Source organism: Diadema setosum, chromosome 8, assembly GCF_964275005.1.
Source record: "Diadema setosum chromosome 8, eeDiaSeto1, whole genome shotgun sequence".
NCBI classification, from domain to species: Eukaryota; Metazoa; Echinodermata; class Echinoidea; order Diadematoida; family Diadematidae; genus Diadema; species Diadema setosum.
This window is the reverse complement of record NC_092692.1, coordinates 27,482,221-27,507,719: the sequence shown is the minus strand read 5'-3', so window position 1 is coordinate 27,507,719 and position 25,499 is coordinate 27,482,221. Positions and strand designations below refer to the sequence as shown.

Sequence of the window (25,499 nt, the reverse complement as noted above, 5' to 3'; positions counted from 1 at the left end):
CTTTGGTTACTTTAAAAATGTCTACAACTTTAATGAAATGTATAATGACTTTAAAACACCTCATGAAGCAATGCTTATATTCATTTCCTTGCCATGTTTACATGATGTGCCATCTTTTAACCTTCTTCTTCTCTTCTCCATTTTTGTAATTTCCATCCATCAGCACTCAAAGCATTCCTGTGATCAAAGGCTCGGAGGAACGCTACGAGGACTTCGGCGAGAGCGATGCGGGAATCGAGGTGGAGGTCACCGAGGCCAGCAGTATCTCGGACTCGGTGGAGACGGCCGTTACCGACCGGCAGACGCCGACGAACGTACTCAATGGGTAAGGCTGCAATTTTCCACAAAATGTGCAACGAATCACTTTGTTTGTCTGTATGTTTTTAATTTATTTGTTTGTTTGCAGACTCACAGCAACAGCGTACCTGTAACATTATCTACGTATAGCATGAAGTGTGAGCAGCAGACTTTATAGCGATACACAGGAACATTGATACGGTGGACAAGAAGATGTTTTCAGACCGAGGTGTGGTGAAAAATTGGCTGTCTCACATTCTCGCAAATTAAGGATGGAATTCTCGAGTGGAATCACAGACCGAACCAGCCACAGGCGATTTGAATTTGTCTCATTCTGTTATCAGAGATAGTGTTAAGACAGCCATCATGTTACACAAACAATTTTTTTTTTGTTCTACAGTGAAGGAAAGTGATATGCATGTGTTGCCATTTTGATGATGCGTGAGATTTGTAGCCTTGTGGGTTTTTTTCCCATCATATATCTAGGAAAGGTATCAGTTACTCGGCACTCTCGATCAATTGCTTAGGCAGGATCTAAAGAAAATCTTGACTGCCAGGCAAAACACATCACTACTGAGAACACTACAGCTCGAGATATCCCACAGAGGTTGTAGGATCTGCTATTCATACCCCTGCAAGCAGACAGTAATCACTCTGGGATTGTTACGGCAAGCCAAATCTAAGCCTGGAAAGGGTAGGGCAATACATCATTTTATGACAATATCCCATAGATATTCTTCCATTCTGTTGTTGGGGTTTTTATTAGGAATGAACATTTAATCCTTTCACTTCTCTTCATATGAGTGGAATTTTGCATTCTCAAGCTATAGAAAAAGTTTTGATTTACATACCCATCTAATATCCATAAAAAATGTTTACTATGTAGAACTTGGAAGATTCCCTTTCAAGCCACCTGTCAGATATGAAATGTGGTAATACGCTCTCTATTTTTTCTTCAATTTGTGGAGTGTTTTCACCAGAGTTTCCCAGAGGCATAGTTTTAATCACAAAATGGAAATTTGAGGATTTAGTCACCCCAGTAAATCTTAGGACTGCTTTAATAGGTGATTTCAAGCCGTAGCAAGGCAGTACTGGCTCACCACATCTCAGGAAAACTTGCTTTGAGAAAAAGAAAGTACCAAGGGTAATTAGTATGCTCATTAACCCTTTGTCTGTTTTGAGTGACTTTTGGCACAGAAACCCCCATAGCATTGTACACTGTCCAAAGTCCCTGGTACAGAGAGGGTTAATCTTTTCTATACTGTAAATGTCAACGTTTTTGTGCGATTAATTTTTCGCTCTGGGCAGCTCAAAAACATATTTGCGGGTTCTTGAATTCACGCTGTGCAATTGAACCAATTCAAAACCTGTGTGAAGATATTTTTTGCGGCTTTTAGAATTCGCGCTAGCCAGGAGTAGCGTGAAATACGTGAAAATTAATGTACTGCAAATATTTCTGTGTTTACAGTACTTGAATAAATCCTTCCAGAATGCGAGTGCAGTTGAGTTGGTGATGTGACCAGGTATATCTACAATACCAGGCACAGATTTCCTCCTGTGGTAGCAAAAGCAAAAGAAATGCACTAAAGGATTGCTCTCCCACAGTGAACTTTTTCTTCAAAACAACTTATTCTGTTAAAAGTGTATATGCAAATGATCATGACCTTAATATCCTACCAGCCACTATCCAAATATCAAGTGAAAACACAGATGTGATCGAAACAGTTCCAAAGCAGATTCTCTCTCAGGGGTTTGCCCCTGCCCCCTCTCTCTCTCACAAAAAAAAAGAGAAGTATTAAAGTTTTTATATCCCTTAGGGGCTTGCAACATATCAACGAATGACAACAAATAGGTAGGGAGTGACAAAATCCAATGATAAAGCTTGACCAATTATTGTGCCCCCTTCAGTTGCTAGCTGTAATTGCACTATTTATGTACATGTAACATTTTCATTTAGATGTTTACATACTCTGGCATCGCTGATGTTTGTTTTTCTGACCTTTACATGGTAATATACATAATGGAAATACTCTAGATATTTTTGTTTTTGTCTTTATTACAATTTTGCTTTGTTTCTTCAAGGGAGCTTGTCATTAGCTTGATCTAATTGACACATACGTCTCCAAAAATTCAGCGAACGAACGGTATGCTATAGATTTTAAATTGCTGCCGCCTGCTTAAGCTGTAAAATTGAGATGAGTAATGTTAACAAGCGAGTGTGTAAATTGGGGACGACATGCGGTCAGCAATGTGGGGGTCGACGCATTCAATCTGCAGCAGGCGCAGGTTAGTCCCGTACTTCATCAACACCAAATTGGCAACATCTGCTAAAAGGAGCACTAAAACGTTAGTGCCCCATCCAGAAGCTGTGCACTTTTTATTGTGTGACGTTGGGTTGGACAAGTGTCCTTTGCAATACCGTCCCACACTCAATCATCTCTGTACAAGCCAGTTGAGCTGAATATGATTTCGGAAGTCTCCTTCATTGGCAAGGGCAAGTACTTTCACAGTTGATTGGAAGGAAAAATGAAAATGAAGACCTTAGTAGATTTGATGAATTTAGGCAAGGGTAGATGGTAGGATGAAGAGATAGACGGATTAAATTTGTGGTGGAATGATTGACAAAATTGCTACCCACATATTAGATTTTCTTTTCTTTTTTTGTACACCAAACCTGATTAAGTTGTTACAGATATGACTTTGTTGTCATGCATCAAATTTTGTTTGAAAATCGTAACATTTGTGTTATTAGGTCGTAGAAATACTTGGATACGTATGTTAATTTTGAAGTGAACTGAAAATAATGCATGTATTCTTTAAAAAGCTATTGATATTATTCTCCAGCTTTGGCACTCTCCCCCAAAATAGACTGTCTTTTTATTTATTTTTTCAATTGATACAGATAAAATTATGTAAGTATATCTCATCTACTTTTTTGCTGTTAATTAAGAGGATGATAATTAAGTTTGATTTCATAAAATTATTTCCTACCCCTACTGGCTTTTGATTTTAAACATTGCAAGGGCCAAAAATGATGCTTCAGCTATATACATGCCTGTAGCAATTTTTATTTAATTGTAATTTTTCTTTTTCTGGCAATGCATTATCATTTTTCTTTTTCTGGCAATGCATTGTAATTAGATCACAGTCCTTTCTTTTTCAAGAGGACTGAACCACCACAAAATGTCATTCTAAGTACGAAAAACAGGGTTGAAAAAAATGCTTTTGTGAAGTGAAATGCAGAGAAAAATCATTTACGATGAATAATTTCTGTGCCACTGACGTCAATGCCTGTCAGTTCACAGAAAGAACTGTGACAGTTTGCAGTTTTTTATGTATAGCATGAGCAGCCAAATCTTGAAGAGAATTCAACCAAATTAAAATGCACACATTGCCAGTGTGCCTTGGTTTTTGTACAGTGTAATCGATTTGCTATCCATTCTAGTGTAATCAATTTAAAAATCATATTTTTTCACTCATTTGTACATAATCACACCCCACTGTCTGCAGATTGAATATGCCGTTATAAAAGTCATTTCCTAGTAATATTCATACATGTATCTGAGTGGATGCCAATGTGGCTATTTTTGCCTGGTAGTAATATGAATTATCATAACAGTAGGGGAACTGTCTTTCCCTTCTCACTTCCATGGATTGGAAATTCTTTTTAAATTGTGTAAATAGAGTAATTGCAGGTGTGGCTTCCCCCATTTAAATATGTTTATTTACTATGTTTATATTATCATTTTCAGTGGAGTATCATTTGTCAGTCCCACAGGGGTACTGTTACAGCTCCCAGTATTATACAAGCTACACGGTGTATACAAGCATGTGTAATTTTAAGGGTATGGTGTATGTTTTGTCATTTGTTTTGCTTTGTTTTTGCATGTATCATGAAGCAATACCAGTAATATCCTATTAAGAATATGTTTCTGTTATTTGTTTTTTTGGGGGTATTGATTTGTTGACAATACAAATGTCCACATTGTTAATATAATTTGAGACTTACAGATATATATCAATAATGTTAACTTGCTGCAGACTTTAATAGAAGGAGACTGGGGGGTAGTAGTGGTGTATAAAAATGTATCACTGAGATTCTACTTTATCAGGATCATGCAGGCTATAGGTTATCTGGCTCTCTGGCTCTCTGTTTTTCGCATTCTTTTTATTGGTTTATTTTCATATCACCACTCCACGAGAAAAAGCCGGAACTTCAGAGAGAGTTCATGACCGGGTGAACCCAGAGGGTGCAAAACCATATGGCCAGGGGAAATGTGACCTGTAGTCTGTGTTATTGAGACACTTTCTCATCCAGAAGATTCAAACTTGAAAGTGTATGTCAAAGCCGTACACATAAACTATGTAGCCAGAGGAATTCTGTTCTCTAAATCAACTTGTTTTCAACTGGCTACAAACAAACAAGCAAGATACAAGACTGGCATACCCCTAGGCAACACAGAAAACCTTCAAAAAAGGAGCTATTGCAATGGATATTATGCATATGTTCCATAATATCCATGACTTGAAAATTTTATTTTGTCTCAGACTTTTGCTGTACATGTAGTTTTTACATCGGAGACTTTGCGAATTTGATTTGGTTGTTTTCTAGCAGACAAAAACATTCTTGTGGTTGTTTATCTTGGTTATGCTATAGGAGAGTATTTTTCTCACTGTAGCCCCCCCCCCCCCCTCTTTTATTCAATTGCTTCTTACAGTATGCCTCTGGTGGAGGCCAAGTTTAGGTGTTAATTTCCTTCGAATATCATAACAATGTCCCTCATGTAATGATTTAGCAGTGCTATGTTTTTCGTCGTTTTTCATGAATGCTGTCTCACAGTTTTTAGGAGGAACTTTTCTCAGAAGTAGGTTTGAAAATCTAAGACCGCAAGGCAATTGATATTGATATAGAAACCAGATATAATCTGTATTGCCCACCTATTTGGCTACCAGGTATGGCACACTACATGTTTAGGAACAAAGTTTGGATGCTCTGAGTTGAAAAGGAATTGCTGAGGATTTTAGTGACTTTCCCTGTTCATGCTAGGTAGGTCTCACGCTTGTAAATAAAGTGGACCATTGCAAACCCCATCACTTTCTCAGACCAAATATAATAAAATAAGTCTGGGGGAAAAATAAAATCAATGGAAGCATGTTTTTCTAGTCAAGTGTACTTGTAGTTGATGAGGGACCCCTCCACAAAATGTACCTCATTTGGACGGTGGACATGTTTTCTTTTAAATTTTGGGGGACTTTGTATGTTTCATTGTTCAGAAACTACATGAAATTTTTGAGTGGTAATACAGTAGTCTTTCTTCAAGGACCTCTAGACAGAGATTGATTTATCACCTATGTTTCGAGAGTGTTCAAAAGATTATTTGCTCTGTCATGATTACACAATATTTCCAGAGATAAGCGTTGTGCATCCTATTCTATTAGATTTACATTCCTTCCACTAATCTGTGTTTGTTGCCAAGGCAACTGCAATATTCTGAGTTACCGTCACTCAGGATCTTGATGTAGCATAGCATATCAGGGCAATTGTTATTCCCCCATCCAATTGGCGATTTTTTTTTTTTTTTTTTTTTTTTGGGGGGGGGGGAGTTCTGACATAATATTAAGGATATCCAAGGTTTCATTTACATTAAGGTACATGTACATGTATCTCTTCATATTCTAGTTGTGGGAGTGTTATTTTGCATCTTTGATGCACAGGTGATGCATTTATAATGTATGGGAAGATCAGAGTCAAATGCAGCCTCTTTCATTCTCACCCATTCTATCCTCGCAAATACAACATATCAATAATTGAGACTTCGCTCTTCTTGAAACAGCTCAGGTTTAATCCCATAGAACATGGACGGCCTCAATGCACCATTGACTTGTACACATTTATGTTGCTATGGTAAGGACAGAGTTAAAACAGATCCTGTCTGATCCCCCTGTGTGCCCCAGTGTAATTTGTCTTGCGCTAATCGGAACATTGATGAACGTCTCACAGCGTTGTCACCAAGACGAATTTCAGGACCGTGTGTGCATGGCCTGGCTCTTGTGCGCCGCAGTGCTGTGCAAAGAGAAATAATGAGAGATAGAGAGAGAGAGACAGAGACAGAGACAGAGAGAGCTTGGCACATCCAGTCGCCATGGCAACCTGGTCCTCTGGTTACAATACCTTTGCCGCTGAACCTTCACCGCTGCGGTGTTGCTACATGCAACGACGCAGTGGTGCGGGGCAGAGCGGTAGAGTGTTGCACAGCATCTGTATAGGTTGACATGAAGCTAGTCAGATTACCACAATGCACGGGAGTGCAGCTGCATACATATGTGCTGTTTATACTAATTACCTAAGTGTTTACGTAGGTGATACCCTTAGTTGGTTGGGGGGGGGGGGGGGAGCATGATAGGGGTTGCTGCATTGGCTCATATTTCATTGAAATTTGGTTGTCAGCCGTCAATTCCAGGTAGCCGTCCCCCTGTGCAGAGAATTATGGTGACCTTATGCAGACTTCTAATTGCAATAGAAGGTATTCAACAAATGTTTAGTATTTAAAATATATCACTCACTGTATAGATCTCGCCATTTTATCATAGGACAAAGAAAGCTCAATGAAATAAAAGAACACTTGTATGTCCACTATGAATTCCCTGCTGCTCCAATAAGATCATCAATGATGTCTGTTAATAGTTCAGAAACTTGTTATGAATCATAATTTGCAAAGAAAATGCCATCAATAAAGAGTACTTGATCCATATTAAAGAGGGCAACGTCAATGGCTAGTGCAATGAGTTTGACACCTATGCACTCAAACGATATGTCCATTTTTTCATGTGCATTTGTGATTGCATTGTGTATACCCCATGTCTGAATACTGTAAAATTGGATATTTTCGCAGTGTGGAAATTTTCGCGCATTTCGTGCAAACAGATGCTGGCGCGAAAATGAAAGTATGCGAATATTTTTGCATGCCATTTGTTCTAGTAGTTAATGTCATGATTCCACGGACTTAAAAACAAGCAAGCCATCTTGCCTGCTGAGAAAATATCCGCTTTTACAATACAGCCCAGGGTTATTGCAACATAAAGTCCTTTTAGGCCCTCCCACTTTTTGTTGAACTGTCAGCATCAGTGCTGTACACAAAGCCATCATACATGTTGTATGCGAATTTAGTGTGTTTAGGTGTGCCATGGTTCATCTTTTCATTGTCATACTTTACAGTTGTTTTGGGAGGTTCTTGTCACAGTCTCCAATATCACTCATTGATTATATTCACTGATCTGTCATTCACAATGATTTCATTTAATTTGTGTAGTGTCATCATTGGTACGTGTATGTATAGCTCATTACCGTAATCCTGTACTTTGTTTTACGGTGTGAATGCGTCATGAGCTAGAAACACATGTACAATGTAGGTCATTGCATGACACAAACATTGATAACAATAACATTCTATTTCAATCTGAGAATGATACAAAAGATATTTCAAACTCCCCAAATAAAGCAGTTCTGAATTGCAATGATTGGACAAACTTGTATCATTGATTGGATAAACCTGAGGGCGTTAGAAGAAAAAAAAATCGTTCTTACTTGCCCTACTTGCCCAAATGGGCATTCAGGCAAATGGTCCCATACAGACAAGTGCAGATTACTTGACTTTATACTTTCGGAGTTCTAGTTGCCCCTAAGAGAGCATATGAGTTAGTTGATAGAGATCAGCATCCTACCGTTGATTCAGTAGTTTTGTTGATTGTAATGAGTGTTTATATGCGTATGTATGTGTTTGCTTGATTGTGAATGGGTGTCATCACATGGCAGCTACACAAGCATACACTTCTCTGTTATTTTCAATTTTGAATTTTGTATTGATAAACGTGTTTAGCACTGCATATCTGTATCTTTTATGTGCCGTTTGAACATCACACAGAAACTTCTGTTGAATGTGCATATATGTGTTCCATCCACTCTGCAAGCAATTGAAATACATTTTGTTTGGGAAAACAATAACTAGGGGCTGTGGTGTTTCGACTGGTGTTAATTACATCATGGTTCTCTCCGCAGGACTGCCTTGGTTCCATGGCACCCAAAGTATTTCATTTCAGCACCGTTGCCAGTCCTTGCCCCCTTGTGATTTACATTTGCATACCAAAATGATCAAGACTAACTTGATAACATTGTGGTTTTTGTCTGACTCTCTATCTCTTTCTATGATCTTTATTGATTCCTTCGGTCTATCTCTCCTCTGTCTGTTTATCTTCTGTCTTTCCTTCTGTCCATCCGTCCTCCTCATCTCCATCTTCCCAGCCTGGTGAGTTACGACGGTCACAAGCCCTTCATGTCCAAGAAAGACGTTTGGTCCCACGTCCATCAAAGCCATCTCCTTCATCGTCACAAATGGTACTTGTTTCTCCCCAAAAATGCTGAAAAAAAAAGAGCACTTTGGTCTTCAAAACTTTGTAGTTTTGTCTTGTCCCATTTGTTTGGTATCGTGTTTTGTTTTGTTTTGCCTCTGTGAGAATGCTAGTTTTATTTTTCCAGCATAAACAGAGAAAGTACATTGTATGGTGCTTGCAGCTCACTTTTTGTATTCTGAATGTCTGATATCATACATGTATGTGCATGCTTTCCTTGACACCATTTATTTTTTTCCACTCTACTGGAGGCACGACTCTGATACTAACAGTCCAGGAATGCTGATAAATATCATCATGATCATGAAACATTTTTGATCTTTTGTCTGGGAATGTTGAACATATGGAACTTTCATGTTTCACCCTAACATTTTCAAAGAAAATTCATCTATTTTAAAGGGGAAATCCAGTCCAAATATAAGTTAGTCTGATAAGAAAGAGTAAAATATTACGAGTTTAACAGTAAAATTTTGATCGAATTCAGATGAAAAATAAGGAAGTTATGACATTTTGAAGTTTCGCTAATTTGATTGTTATCAGGTGTTTGCATTTTTAACATACAAATATGACATGAAATTAAATATAGGTGACATTTATTCAAATCAAATAAAAATGGTAGGTTTGTGAAAGAGTTTACTGAAATAGTACAATGCAATGTTAAATGCCTTCTTGCATAGCAGCAAAATGCTATTGTATACAAACAATACTGTGATGAACTTGAAACAATCAAAACATGCCATGAAAGTATCATTCCCATGTCATACCTTAAATCTATTAAAATTCTGCCATAGAAACTGACATTGTTCAGAAGCTAAAGTACATGAACAGTAAATGTTTAGAAACCGCATTTTGGAATGACACTGTTCTGCATCTTGCATCACTTTTTATGATGTTTAATGCCAGTATTTTGTTGGCATTCTGCTAAAATAGGTTTTCTTCTCGTGTAATATGCAGATCGCTTAAAGGTGTAGAAATTATAAAATGATCTTTCAAAATTTTCTCTTTGTTAAAAAAAAATAAATAAATAAAAAAGATAATTTCATTTTCAACAGCATGCTGCCTTGTGATTTGATTATATGATTTCAACATGACCGGAGCATGCTGTGTTCAAACTTAATACCATGGATGAGAGATAATAGTATTACAGAAGTTTGATTGCATGTCCAAACAATTTTAGTACAATACTCTCCTTTGCTTGAAGATACGTAGATTCTTAAATCTCTGAGGGCATTTTGTAATGCAAGTCGGTTATTATTTAATTTAAAAGGGCATGGAAGCTTAATCTGAATTTGTCTCTTGTTTCAAAACTTGATTTTTTTTTTCCTTTGGGGTTTGTAACTTTGCTTTGGGGTTGTTGGGTTTTTTTTAACCATAAAGAAGATTTCTGTAGCCTTCTTTACCCATTAGCTGTATTCCATACAGTCTGTTATATAAATTTGAGTCGGAACGTCCATCACCACACTATATCCCTGGACTGTTGTGGTCTCCTAAACTGCTTTTCACATTACACACTGTTGATTTTGAAACTAACCTTCCATTCTACAGTAAATAGCATAGCCATTTTTGTAGTAGACAAGTTATTCAGGCATATAAATATTTGTCTGTCTTTAAAATATGTAGGCATTGCTGTGTTAACCGTTTTATCTGTATCTGACATTTTCAACCTTTCAAGACTTCTTCCTGGTTGCTTTTACACTTCATGGTATTGATCACTAGTCAAACCCATTTATCTTCTTGTATACCCAGCACAACTATCATGTGCAACCATCACCATGAGCGTATTATCTTCATTCATGTATTTCCATCGTCATAAGTCATCACAGAATTAGTTGGCTCAAATATATGATATGAGAGTAAGATTTCAACCGCAGAAAAGAATTTTTGTGCGTGCTGGAGTATAGCAAGTTTATATATGTATTATAGATTTTTGCAGGAATATCGCTGCATGGGAATCAAACTGCGGCTCAGCACGTATGGTGTACACAGCATGCAGGGAATATATCAGGGTGTGTTCGAGATTTTTGAGTTCATTCATTGATTTGTGCTCAAGAAATCAATGAACGACGATGCGTGTATATAGTCCCTGGACTCGAGTTGCATTCGCTGATACAGCGCTTTTCTGGTCTGTAATGTATGAACACTAATATTTTCCCTTTCTCAACCGCACTTGCAAGCTTGATATACCTGTCTATACCACATGTTAGATAGTTCAGTGACATGCGACTCAAGGGTACTCCACTAATATGCCAGTTCATCATTGTAGTGAAGTAATACATCTCTTGAGGCATCCCCATCTGTTTATGACATTGACCGAGAGATGGTCCCATTCAAAGATTTGGAAAGGGTAACAGGGCAGCCCGTCATGTGGTTTACTATAAACAACACTTCTATAATTATCAATTAAATATAAAAAAAAAAAACATACACAAAATACACACACACACACACACACACACATGTGCTGGTAGCTCATTTTAGAAAAAAATAAGAACCAATCAAATCAGCATTATTTTATAGCTGATCTGTGATGGTATGCACAATCTTTTGCCTATCACATGTGATGCCCAAGAAAATCATAAATGGGTTTACCATTGTGGAATGACAGGTTTATAAATGTGTGGTCATCACTAATTTTGTAATATTCTACATCATATCTATTTTCTCTTTAAACAAAAAAAAAAAAGGATTTCCTGCATTTCGATTTTCCTCTCCCTTGTACACTGTTGTGATTGCATATATATATATATATATATATATATATCTAAATTTGTACACTTTTTACCGTCAAATTGTTTTAGATAGCCAGAAATAGATGTGACATTTTATCTGTGGTGTGTTTGTATGCCTAGGAGCAATTAGTTTGTGCCTTGAAAATGCAAAGTGTCTCAAAAATAACTTGCGATGCACTGTCCTCTATGCTTAGTCTTGTTTTCTTGAGATGTGGGAGACAACGTGATCGTAATCAGGTTCTGCTGTATTTGTGTGCGTGGCCGCAAAACACAGGAAGACTGCAGTATGTCATGTTAACCACAAAGTCACATCAGAAGAGAAAATGATAAGAAGGTCATCGAAGTGTCTTTTTTATAATTATGACAATGGATTGGCAATGGTGTGAGCCAATCAGATGCCTATACAGTTACATAGACAGCAAAACAGCTTCAATGTCGGTTAAAGTCATCTGAAATAGCTGTGGAGGTCTCACTTGTGTATTTTTGTAGAAGTATTTGCCTGTTTTATACCACTCTCTCTCCAAAAAAAAGAAAAAGAATTAATTATGAGATATATTCTCGTCAGTTTGAGGAAGTAATTTCCGCTGCAAGGGAGGAAGCACAAAAATAAAGTGTCCTCGATGTATTTTGAGGAGAATGGTTGGAGGGGAAAAGAAGATGTCTTTCAGACCAAGATTTAGATATCTGACATTTCAAATGAGTTGCATTGTGGGAGTGACATTACAGTCACATGATAAAGACAACAATCTTTGGCTGTTATGACTTTCCATATTTTCTGGAGGTTGCAGCTGGGTTGTTTTTTGATTCCAATATCTGTACAATTTTGTGCTAATTTTGTGACCAAATCCTTTCACTTGCATTTAGCTGCATTCATGAATGCATTTGTATGATTCAATTTTGCCTTGCATTTCATCTCTAAGAATGCAGCACATGTTAAGCAAAAGTACTGAAATGACTGATGTTAAGTTAGACATAGTGCATGAGTCTGCCGACGACGTATCAGCTGTGCACACATGCTTGTACATGTATGTTGCATACCAAATTCATGTTAGCCCAAGCAAGTTTTAATTCACACTAGAATAGAACTTTCCAATAGAAATGATATTGCACAAGGGCTAAGTATATGTATATGTGTCCAGAGTGCATATAGCCCAGAATATTGCTTGCCACACCATCCACCATTTTTTTGTTTTTGTTGATATCATGAATGTATGACATTCGTTCCCTGTGCATGACTTTATGGTTATGGTGCATGACTGTGCACTATAACATTTACAGTGAATGGCATGCAACATCAGTTCTACAACCGGTCATGAATCATGTACATATATCAGATATATTTATGGATCATTTTGTATGACATGCACGACTATTCATCTATTTACTGTAACTAGATAATGGACCACTGAATGGATTTATTGCAAGTCTATGCAGTACTTCTGATGCAACATACTCGTGTTACATTTTAAAGACATTTACATAATGTAGGAATGCTGCATGCAAATTATGTCTAGATTGTATGATTTGAAAAAGCATGGTGAAGCAGGCGTACTCGTTTGCATATTCACTGTGACACTGATAATGTTACAGTCATACTTTTTGATATTTCTTCTTTTTTTTAAAAGTACTTTCTTTGTATGCATAAAGTGTGTGGGAGGGGGAGCTTGGAAGACCTACATCATAAAGCAAATAGAATACTTTGTGTGTATATTGAGATCATATGGTAGATTGCGTCACAAAGTTATGTGTCATCTGCTCATATTGGTAAAGAAAACAATGTGGCATTCCTTTGTATCATCGGGGGCCACCGTATACAAACAAATGTAGCTATAAAAGGGGGAAGGGAATTGTTTTGATGGAATGTTTGTATGCTTTGACATAGCACAACACCATGCTGTTGCAAACCACAATTGTATATTGACAAAATGGGTAAAACAGAACAACCACAAGAGCACCCAGAATTACTCACCATGCATTTACAAACAAATGATTTGGATAATTGCGCAGGACGAAGGGGGATTTTTCCTTGTTTGCACACACAACGGCAGTATTCTATTATAACATCGCAATATACCCATCCGCTCTAGCTCCTGTGGGGAAATTAGAATATGTATGATAATATCTCCATTTGTGCCCACTCGTTGCTGCAAATATTTCAATTAGCGTGATTATGCAGATTACGTGTGGACAGTGTAATGGCCGTCCAAGGTCTATTTGTACCGACCAGTACCGGGTATGATGTTAGAAATAAATGGAGATAAAATGAGTGATAGTTGTTGGCCAGCAAGTTAATGGAATAGTGGATGGGAAACAAATTGGATTTTGAAAGGTTGCAGAAGTTTTAGAACTATTTTTGGACACCCCAAGGAGCTTCAAACTCCTTGGACACCCTCAGCATCTTTCCTGTACTTGTCTTTCTGGTCACATTTTTTACTGATTAAAATTTTGTGACTTGTCAAAGAGAGCAGTCAAAAATTTAAAAAGACCGATTTAAAAACTTGTGTCATCATTTTATATTCAGGCAGTATTTTTTTTTTCAGTATCATGAACAAGAAGTCAAACAGAAAATAGAACAATGAAAACCAGTGTGCCATCATGTGAGAAGCCAGCATACATGTAAAGTTGTTTGTTTGTTTGTTTGTTTGTTTGTTTGTTTGTTTGTTTGTATGTTTGTTTTTTGTTTGTTGGGGATTGGGATAGCAAATGTCCTGTGGATGAAAGCATTCAATGATTTGTTCATGTTCATTTCTTATGACTGGTATTTTTTTTTGTTTTTCTAGTCAAGAGAAAGTTTAAATGGAAAACAGAAGAAAAAGAGCGATGAACAAATCAGAGACCCCTGTCTACACAATATTTGTAGAAGTCAAAGAATCTTAAAAACAGATACTGTTTCATAAATAACTAGATATTATGTCTTACTCATTGAATTTTACATTTATGTGCTTAGAATTTGCACTTGTTTCTTTTAGTTTGAGGGCAGAAAAAAAAAATAACTCGTCTTTGTGTTGTTCTTTCTGTTTTCTCCGTCTTCAAAAGTTCTCATTGTAATGGCTACATCTCTAGGTAAAGAAATCAATCAAAAGTGTGAAGCATGTTCAAATGCTGTCTTATTCCTCTCTGTTGTTGTTTTGCTTTTTTTTTATTTGCAACAAAGTAGTTGTTGTCATTTGAATCTTTGCAAATTTTTATCATTGAGACTTGTTTAGATGTATACACAAGCTCTTTATTTTTCTGTCTCTTAGACTTAGCTCATTTGGTAAGGCACAAAGTTGTATTTTTGTTGATGTGTGTCCCTCTAGAAAACGAATAATTAAAATGTGGGTGTGTGATTGCAATTGTGCTTGCGTGTGTGGGTAATCACTTGTGTTTGCGATGAATTTCTGTAAAATGAAGGTTCGACTTTTTTAAACTGCAAATCTGTGCTTGTTTCAAGTTTTGAAACTGTCAGGCTTTTGAAATTCTTTGCAGTGTGAGAAAACGTAGTGGAATTGACCCTCCACGCAAACACCCGAGGTAAGCCAAGAGTATTGCTGCTTTAAAAGGAAAATAAACTTTTGAAACAACATTTGAAGCAAATTGCACATTCAGAAAATAGCTGATATCCTCATTGAGCTTGATCGTTCCCATTTGGTGAGCCATACATCCATTTTTGCATCATGCAAATGTGTGCATCACAACCGCTAATTCACCGTGTTTGACCAAGACTCCTGGAATTATCATAATACCCTGAGAAATTCTTCTGATTATCATTCAATTCAGTTACCTTCCAAATCATTTGAAATCATTTCAGAAGACCAATAAGAATGAATGAAAATTAAATGGAAAAAAAAAATCATCTCACAAAAGTGTGTAGAATAACCATCTACATATTACCAAGTTGGCATGGGTTTTAAGTTTAGAATATCTTCTGTCTTGTTGGCCTTTTCTTCGCAAAGTCTGCAAATATTATTTCATTTACACCATTTTACCTTCCCCAGGATAGTTGCCCATTTACTTTACTGAACTTGGGACTTTCAAAATGGCCTTCGTAGCCTTGGGAGTGAAGAGAAGTAGGCAGTCTGGGCGCCACGAGATCGAGCTTTGTGTGTGTTTTGTTGCCTGCCACCTGGCTACGCTCATATTGGTTCATGCTTCAGGCATTGATTGTATGGGCCACTCTGTGGAACACAGAAGCCAAGATACATGCATTGCTAGAAAGTCGTCTGTGCCGTGGGAACATGTATGAGTGTGTCTGTGTGTGCCTGTGGCTGTGTGTCTGTGTCTGTGTGTTTGCCTGATTACAGATGTTCTTGTCATGTTCAGAGTTTTTTTTTTTTTATTACATTCTTCTTCTTTTTTTCTTTTTCTTTTTTCTTTTTTTTTTTGCATTTGTATAGGTCTGTGTTCATTGTTGTTCATTTACAAACATTTTTTTAAAAAAGTGTGCGACCTTGTGGCATTTCATTTATCAAGAAATGTTTTCCTTCTGTTTTTCTCTTCACGTTTGAAAGTGTCACGTAATGTACATCAAGTAAATTGAACATCTACATACAGAAAATGACAAGAAAAATAATGTGATTGCAGGTTATTTGTGTGCATTTGTTATTACTTTTATCATGTGTCAGCTGCAAACTTATCAAGTACGTAGATCTATAGGAAGTAAATGAACAATGCCTTTTGAGAGATACAGTTAGACATATATTGATACTTGATAAGGTCAGGCTGAATAAAATATTGGCCTGTTCAAAATATCTTCATATGTGATATCTCATGCTGCAACGTGATATTTTTATTAGTTGTGTGTTACTATGCTTTTTCATATTGAGCTGTGGTAGATATTTGCAATATGCATAATATACTTTCTTCATGTCTAGGTGTTCTTAGTACACTCTTAGTTAGAATCTCTCTGTGGCTGATCCTCTTTTAATCATCATATTGCTACAATATGTGAGAAACAAAACACAGTAATCCCTTTAATACTGTTTCTGTGTGCAGTGGTAATACTCCTTCTGCCAAACTTTTTATGTACGTACATGTATTATGCTTTATCTTTTATTCTTTTTCAGCATCTTATTACAGGCATCATATTCTATCACTTCCATGAAACACGAAACCCATATTTTAACATCATTAGTCAGTAGCTCATCGTTTTTTGCACACATCTGTCACTTGTTTTTCAAAATGTCAATGTCTTGTGTTTGTTGGTGCTGAGTACAAATGCCATGTCAGACTCATTAGTTTTTCTGTATCAATCAACCATTGATGCAAGCTGATGCTATGCTTGTAGTGTTGATGACTTTTGCTCTACTCTGCAAGTAAGTTACAGGAATGTTGCCATAGTAACAACAATCTTTATGTTGCACACCAGCCAATCAATCAAAAATTCTGTAGGCATGTTGAAATTTTTATTTCTTCTGTTTTTTATATAGTGATGAAAACTGCAAAAACTTTCAACAATTTTTCCAACAATATCGCATTCATGATAAACCCACATTGTTGTGTACACTTACGGAGAAGTTAAACTCTTGAAAGAAAATATAAAAAAAAAACAACTAACCACAACTTAGTGGCTGGTTTCCTAACCAGTTATTTCGCTTGCCTTTTCCAAGTCTACATGTCTGGAGAAATTGCAAATGTTGAGAGGTGGATGTCCAGAAATGGGTCACCTTCATGTGATACAGATCCAGTTTTGATGTATATGTGCGCATATCACTTACCTCATTGAAACTGATAGCTTCTGTTGCCATGGAAACTGCATCAAGTAACAAAAATCTCCTTTCCATGTCAACAAACCCATGGAGGCTAAGGGATGAATAATGAGATAGTTTGAAGGCTGGCCCAATGAAGTTCTTACTCTGGAGGTGTGGTGGTAAGAACAAAAGACATGATCGTGATTATTTCCTAGCAGAAGGTGATTTGTTAACATCATTTCTTTGTCTGTTTTTGTCTTTCATTTGTTTTCCTCTCCGTCTGTCGTCATGCAGCCCGTCCAAGCGCTTGACGTCCAGTGACATAGCGAGGTAAGTATGTGCTTGTTGTGCATCGTGCGCGAGAGTATAGTCTACGTGCTGAGGAATGCAGCATGATGTGCATTGTGATGTTTGCCAAGCAAGAACATGTGTTTGCATTGTTATTCTTTTTTTCTTCTTTGCTGGTGTATAAAATTGAGTAAAGTCTCGATGAGTCATTACAATATAATGCATGTCTGCTGGTATCCACTCAATGAGCATATTTCATTGTATTTGTGAAAATCATAAATGTTGTACACACACACACACACACACACACATGTGAATGTACAGACAATTATGTCAGAGCAATGAACATACAGAGATGTAATGTAGAGCCATTAATCTCTAGTTTCAGGCGTTTGTTTGAGTTGAAAAAAAAAGAGAAACAAGTTGTTGATAGGAGAACAGGATATTTCAGATTTGGGGAAATTTTGAAGTGTTGATAATGAAATGATTCCATAACATTAGTAATCACTTTAAAGATTCATACATGTTTATCTGTCATTTGATATAGGTTGAAAATGTATGATGTGATTTTTTTTTTTGGTCATCCTAGAATGTAGAAGATATAGGAGGGAAAAAATTAAAGTAACAAATGTTTAGTGGAGATTCAATAAGATACAATGATGCACAATGTACACTCCCACAATTGATGTGTGTTTATATGAAGTACAATACGGTAATTGCAATGTTTTGTATCATTCACATTGTCAATGGTTAAAGTCATTCTTTAATCTTTTACATAAACTTTTTTCACTCTTTTTCTCTCTCCTTGTTTCTCTATCCCCTCTTTATCTCTCTCTTTGTCTCTATCTATCTCTATCTTTCTAAATATATATATATATATATATATATATATATATATATCTGTATCTATCTATCTCTCTCTATCTATATTTTTCTATCTATCTATCTATCTATCTATTTATCTATCTATCTGTCTGTCTGTCTATCTATCTATCTTTATCTTTATCACGTTCTATCTTTCTCTATCTCTCTATCTGCTTTGTATCTCTTTTCTATCTCTTTTCTCTTCTCTCTTGTTTCTTCCGGGATGCAGTCAGTTGTACCGGTCCTCTTCATCCCACAACCTCCCAAAGAGTGCACTGGACGACGTCTATGGGGAGTACGCCGCCTCCGACGGTGACGTCCTGGAGCTTAGTGACAAGGTGAGGTGATGCCGTCGCCATGGTAGCGGTGTGTGATGCTCACACCAACCCTGACCTCATTTCTTTCTCTCAGGGTCGGCAGAGGATAGTGCGTGGCTCAGCTGTATCAAACAGTGATTAGACTGAATTTTTCAGGGCACCGTGGAGTAAGCCTTGACAACACATGCATCCATTTTGTGTTGATAATGAGAGAAATGATATCAATTAATGATAATGATACTGATAATGTAAACATTTATGTACAATAACCACTGTATGTATAAGGCATAACACACAAATTCAGCAAGTACATGAGATGGGTTCATCAGTGTCTTAGCCCTCACATTATTGCCATCTCAAAGCTTCATAGACATTGTATACAAAATTTCAGCTTTTTTTTTTCCAGCACAAAATGGGAGCATATTCTCAAATGATATTTGATTAGTTTTTCTCTTTTTTTTTTCCAAAACTCTGTGGTGTATTATCATATCAAAACATTTCATACACAATGTTAGGAGGTATTATTCTTAAACCATGCATAATTTTGTTAATACGTTTGTAAGAAGGGACAAACGACCTTTAAAGGGACTGTATAGTACTGGTTGAGGTGGGGATTCATGTTTTGAACATTCCTAAGTGAGATAATGAGAAACCTATTATGAAATATGAAAGAGCATGTAATTCTAAGAAGGATTCAAGGTTTATTTGATGAAAATAGGTTTTCAAATGGCTGAGATATCCAAAAAAATGAAAGTAATAAAAGGCTACAGGCCCTGCCTTTTATTATGATCTCTTTGTTTCACCTTGTTTTTGGATATCTCAGCCATTTCAAAACCGATTTTCATCAAATAAACTTTTGATACCCCTTAGAATTGTATGCTCTTTGACATCTCATAGAGTGGTTTCTAAATATCTCGCAAAACGTTAGAAGCTAAATCCTCACCTCGACCAGAACTGTACACACCCTTTAAGGAGTTTCAAGTGATTGTGCATGTCAGTTGTTACGAGGGAGATTATTGAAGAGCATTGTTTGGTCTTGGAAATGCTGCTGTTGATTAAAAGGATGGAAGACGAAAGAACATGACATTCTCAGCATTTCTCTCCAGTAGCATGAATCAAATATCTCAGGAATTTTACCACCACCCCTCCCCTCATACACACTCATTCTATATGACCTCATAGTTTGAACAAAGGCACAGTGATGTTTGATGCTATCATCTCCTCAAATGGGTGAGTGCACTCACTCTGCACTCATATACAGGAGGGTCAGAAATTTGTGAGGTTACATTTTATATCGGGGAGGAGGAACTCGGCTTTCATGTCCGTGGGTGACGTAACATTGGGCGTATCTACAAATCTTGCCTTTAGTTACCCAATTTCAGCCTTCATATCTATTTTTCACCAAATTGGGAGGGGTTGGATATCAATTGATATTTCGGAATTTCAGCCTCAAATGATGGCCTATATATTGTGACATTCCATTGTTGAGGTCATTGTGTCACATATGCCTCGTGGATCCACCCAGCCTTGCTTTCATGCATAGAGATAGTGCAAAAGTAAATCCAGGAGAAATTGTAGTGACAAGATACGATTCCTCTACACTTTCTTTGCCAACAAGTGTGCAAGTGTGCAATTATTTGTTTTAAAATTCTTCGAAGAACAGTGACTCTGGAATGTAAAAATCAAATCAGCAGGAGTCTGAAATGTCGGCTGTAAAGAGTCACTGTGTTTTATTCGGACCGTTCACTGTCTCAAGATATGTACGTTTACTAAACCGTTTTGTGCAAAATGATGTTTAAAATATATTTGAACTGTACAGGGTGTCAAGGCAGATACATCGTTCATGCAACATGCATCATTACTGGTTAACATGAAATACTTAAGTGGAGACTTTCATTCATGTTGTGCAACACAATTCGGGGCATTTAAAAAAAAAGACATAAAGATACTTAGTTTTACCTTGTGTAGTCCACATATACCATTAATAGTAGCATGTCAGCAGTCATCTTAATTTAGAACATGCCGTGAGTTGTCTTACTGTGCAGAGATTGTACAAAAAAGTGGCAGAAAATGTTGACTCACACAGTATTGGGGATGACCACAATAACAGCTCTCACATTAAGAAAAAAAAAAAAAACATGAATGTAGTGACTGGAAATAATTAGTGCCAGAGCCTGTTGCCATGGAAACAGTTACAGACCATTTTGGCATGATTCCCGGTAACTTGTGACCGTGGAAGGAAACCTACCCTAATGACTGTATATTGTCTCGCTTTGTGAGCTTTATGAATTGATTATGTAATGACGGAGACAATCAATCCACTAATTGGTCTCACACTGGGAAGTGGAACATTTATTGATGTTCGCTATTAAGGTGATCAGATGAAATTCGGTCAATTATTCTGCCAAGGGCAGTCTATGCTGAACATTTCATGGAATGCTGATACAGTTTTTGACATTTCTCTTATCCCATGGAGGAGAGGCTGATTTTACTATAACATGCATTTCAACAAGCTATTATAACATAACAAGATATCATAAGCATTATAATATATTATCATGTTTTTCTTGTATGCAGGTGCGGGATCTTGAAACGCAGATTAACTACCTTGAGGTGGACAAGAATAACATTGAGGACACAAAGGAACAGCTTCGGAATGAAAACCAGCACCTCCACAAACAGTATGAGAAAGATATCATTCATCTCTCTCTCCCTCATTCAATCTCCCTTTTGCATCATGTTAATGGCAGAAGGCCACATGAAAGCATCTTGTATGACATCAATACGTATACTATGGGCCATTCTTAGTTTAATAGTTCCCCTTTTTCTTGGTTTTGAATATTCAATCCTGTTTCTTTGAAATCAATATTCTGATACTCCTGACAGCATAGTACAGTGCTTCTCTCTTTATCAGTTTGAGTCTCATGATAAATCTTTCCTTTTCACTTTTTTAAAATTTACCATGCTTCTTTTGGGCATTATCATAATTATCATTATTAGTAGTATGAATGTAGTAGCATTATTATTATTGTTATTACCATCATCATCATCATTATTGTAGTAAGTACTACTTTTACAATCGCTACTTCTACTACTAAGACATCCGTCAGGCGCTACCAAGTTATATCATAGATAAATAGATAGATAGATAGACAGGCAGATAGATTGATAGATAGATACTTACATAGATTGATAGATAGATAGATAGACAGGCAGGTCGATAGATAGATAGATAGATATGTAGATAGATAGATAGATAACAAGATGATTTATTTTCACCTTTGACCCTCAGAGTTGCCTTCCTTGAGGACCAGATGAGGGAGATGGATAGATAGATAGATGCATAGATAGATAGATAGATTCATAGATAGATAGACAGATAGATAGATAGATAGATAGATAGATAGATAGATAGACAGATAGATAAATAGATAGATAGATAGATAGATAGATAGATAGATAGACAGATAGATAAATAGATAGATAGATAGATGAAATAATTTATTTTTACCCTTGACCTTCAGAGTTGCCCTCCTTTGAGGATCAGGTGAGAGAGATGGATAGATAGATAGATAGACAGACAGACAGACAGATAGATAAATAGATAGATAGATAGATAGATAGATAGATGATGAAATAATTTATTTTTACCCTTGACCTTCAGAGTTGCCCTCCTTGAGGATCAGGTGAGAGAGATGGATAAATAGATAGACAGACAGACAGACAGACAGATAGATAAATAGATAGATAGATAGATAGATAGATAGATAGATAGATGATGAAATAATTTATTTTTACCCTTGACCTTCAGAGTTGCCCTCCTTGAGGATCAGGTGAGAGAAATGGATAGATAGATAGATAGACAGACAGACAGACAGACAGACAGATAGATAAATAGATAGATAGATAGATAGATAGATAGATAGATAGATAGATAGATAGATAGATGATGAAATAATTTATTTTCACCTTTGACCCTCAGAGTTGCCCTCCTTGAGGATCAGGTGAGAGAGATGGATAGGAGAAACACTGAGAACTTGGAGGAGGAGAGCAGAAAACACCAGGAGAAAATGGTGAGTCTCAAACAAGATTTCTAAAAGTACAAGGATTTTGAACAAATATTTCTATTTATGCATGTTATATATTTTGTATTACATTGATTCATTTTAATGTTTGTATCTGAAAAAATGGCATGATATTGGAATAGAAAATCAAAAATAAAAAGAAATATGTTTTAACAAAGATTTAGGATGACAGTAGATTTTACCTTAAACGTTATATATGATATGTGTGTGCATATTCAGGACATGCAGAAATATTTCCAGAAGACGTAATTGAGGGTTGTGGAACGAGTTGGTGATTATGTTAAAAAAAAATATGATTTTTTCAAAGGTTTGGTTAAAGTTGTGTGCTGTCATTGCTGGATAAAGAAGATTTCAACAGTTTGTGATGTCAAAGTAGTGAAATGGTCATTTTAGAATAGATGATTTTTACCTCAAATGTGAAATTTAATTCAACAGGAACAAACAAACAGACAGCAGCAGATAAAATTGCGTGGAATGGGGTGAAAATGGACAAACAGCAAACAGTCATTTGTGCTTGGATGTCCATATTTCGTCGGTTGAGAATGAGAAGGGCGTTAAGTTGTCTGGAACACTATGGGTTTAGTGGCAACTTAAAGCCCTTCCATTCTCACTCGATGATTTTATCCCAAATTCATTTCCAGTAAACTTGATTGTCTGATAAAATATGTATGGTTCACAATGTATTCAATATATTCTTAAATGCTCTCCTTGCTTTATTCACACAGACAAGACAGCACAAATCATACAGCGAGGAGATCGAAACATTACAGAACAGGTGAGTATGATTATGTTTGCATGATTCATTTCAGTTACCTGCTATATTGGAAGCTGTTTAAGCCTTAGTCCTCATGATATGCAATTACTGACAGCAATTACAAATTCTTTCCGGCCCTCCCCTCGATAAAAGAAGTGAAAGTTATTTCTTCCAAAGAAGATTTCAAGTGGTTAGTCACATTTTTTCCAACCAAAGATGTACAAAATCAATTCAGAAGCATGAGGTTGTAAATTCAGTGGAAGGTGGATGTTGTTAATGTCTTTCTGGTTCTCAGTTTAAAAGAATTATATTTTGTTTCTATCATTCTTAGGAATGATAGCATGGATCTTGACAAAAACTGAGAGGCACTAATACATGTACCTCTCTGTTATTATTAAACTAGGTATGAACAACGCCAGCACTTAATGGTCTTATAAATCCTGAAATCATAGAAATTAATACATATTTTGCAAACAACTCTCAGTTTTCTTTAAACGCCATCACCAAAGGATCCCCGTGGGTACTGGACTAATTTTGAGTAGGTTTGAGACTGAAATCTTGTTCAGAAGTGCCAAGAATTTTTAACTTGCTACAGGATTATCAGCAGAGTGATGTTGCTCTTTTCATTTACTAAATCTCCACAAGCGTACGACTGCAAGTATTTTATGAAATTCAGGTACAACATATTGACTCTGCAAACTGCATATCTACAGTATGAAAAATAAAGTTGGCAAGAGACAGAAACTGGTGATTTTCTCCAAGAGGTGACTGCATCCCTTCTCTCTTCTCTCCTCCCCCCAGAATCTCAGTACTATATCAGGAAAACGAGTCGTTAGCTGAAGAAGTGCCTAAACTGAAGAGTCAGGCGGAAGCGATAAGACATGTGAGTGATCCCAGAGAAACTGGGAGTCATGATTTCACTAAGTGTTTCTGTGCAACCAACTTATATTGTGTGTCTTTGTTTTGTGGACAGTTGGCACATGTTATGAAATTTCATTCTTCGATTACTTGAGTAGAATGTTCAGTTAGTTTCTGTGCAGCCAAATTTTGTTGTGTGTCTTTGCTTTGTGGACAGTTAGCACATGTTGTTCTATTCTTTCATCACTTATTCATTTAGTTTGTGTTTTTTTGTTCCATCATTTGGTGTGTGTTTTTGTTTTTGATTTTGTTTTTGATGGGTAAAAAAATGATGAAGTAGAGTTACACCCATCTGATCAAAATGGGCCCAGATTTCATTCTAAAACAAGAAATAATGTACACGCCATAGTTTTAGTGAGTCTAATTTTTTTCCTGATTCGGAACTGTAACTGGAGATTAACATTTTAGCTTCTTTTATAGGTAATTAACCCGTTGAGGCTGAACTGATTTTGCTATGACACGCATTTTCCACATACACCTGCCCGAGTATACTCGGGACTAGTCTTCGATGGGTTAAGAATGGCTGGCAAAGTTACATATAGCACAATGTCCAAAAGCATTGAATGGTTGATCACAGTTGTACTTGACTGTTTGGTTTTCGAACACCCCCCCCCCCCCCCAACAGGAAAGAGACAAGCTCGAGCACAATATAGCACAATGTCCAAAAGCATTGAATGGTTGATCACAGTTGTACTTGACTGTTTGGTTTTTGAACACCCCCCCAACAGGAAAGAGACAAGCTCGAGCACAATATAGCACGATGTCCAAAAGTATTGAATGGTTGATCACAGTTGTACTTGACTGTTTGGTTTTCAAACACCCCCCCCCCCCCCAACAGGAAAGAGACAAGCTCGAGCACAATATAGCACGATGTCCAAAAGCATTGAATGGTTGATCACATTTGTGCTTGACTGTTTGGTTTTCCAACACCCCCCCCCCCCCAACAGGAAAGAGACAAGCTCGAGCACAATATAGCACAATGTCCAAAAGCATTGAATGGTTGATCACATTTGTGCTTGACTGTTTGGTTTTCCAACACCCCCCCCCCCCCCCCCCCCCACAGGAAAGAGACAAGCTCGAGCACAATATAGCACGATGTCCAAAAGTATTGAATGGTTGATCACAGTTGTACTTGACTGTTTGGTTTTCGAACACCCCCCCCCCCCCCCCAA

The 25,499-nt window shown here is 36.8% G+C and overlaps 1 protein-coding gene across 1 annotated transcript in view; it reads left to right on the top strand.

Annotated features, from left to right (window-relative positions):
- LOC140232174 (rab11 family-interacting protein 4-like) overlaps positions 1–25,499 on the top strand; it is a 73,180-nt gene that overhangs the window by 45,416 nt on the left and 2,265 nt on the right. The window contains exons 6-13 of the mRNA XM_072312314.1: positions 164–325; positions 8,597–8,689; positions 17,396–17,431; positions 18,483–18,591; positions 21,148–21,251; positions 22,553–22,643; positions 23,381–23,430; positions 24,211–24,292. Coding sequence (XP_072168415.1) covers positions 164–325; positions 8,597–8,689; positions 17,396–17,431; positions 18,483–18,591; positions 21,148–21,251; positions 22,553–22,643; positions 23,381–23,430; positions 24,211–24,292 — 727 coding nt within the window. The remainder of the gene's footprint in view (positions 1–163; positions 326–8,596; positions 8,690–17,395; positions 17,432–18,482; positions 18,592–21,147; positions 21,252–22,552; positions 22,644–23,380; positions 23,431–24,210; positions 24,293–25,499) is intronic.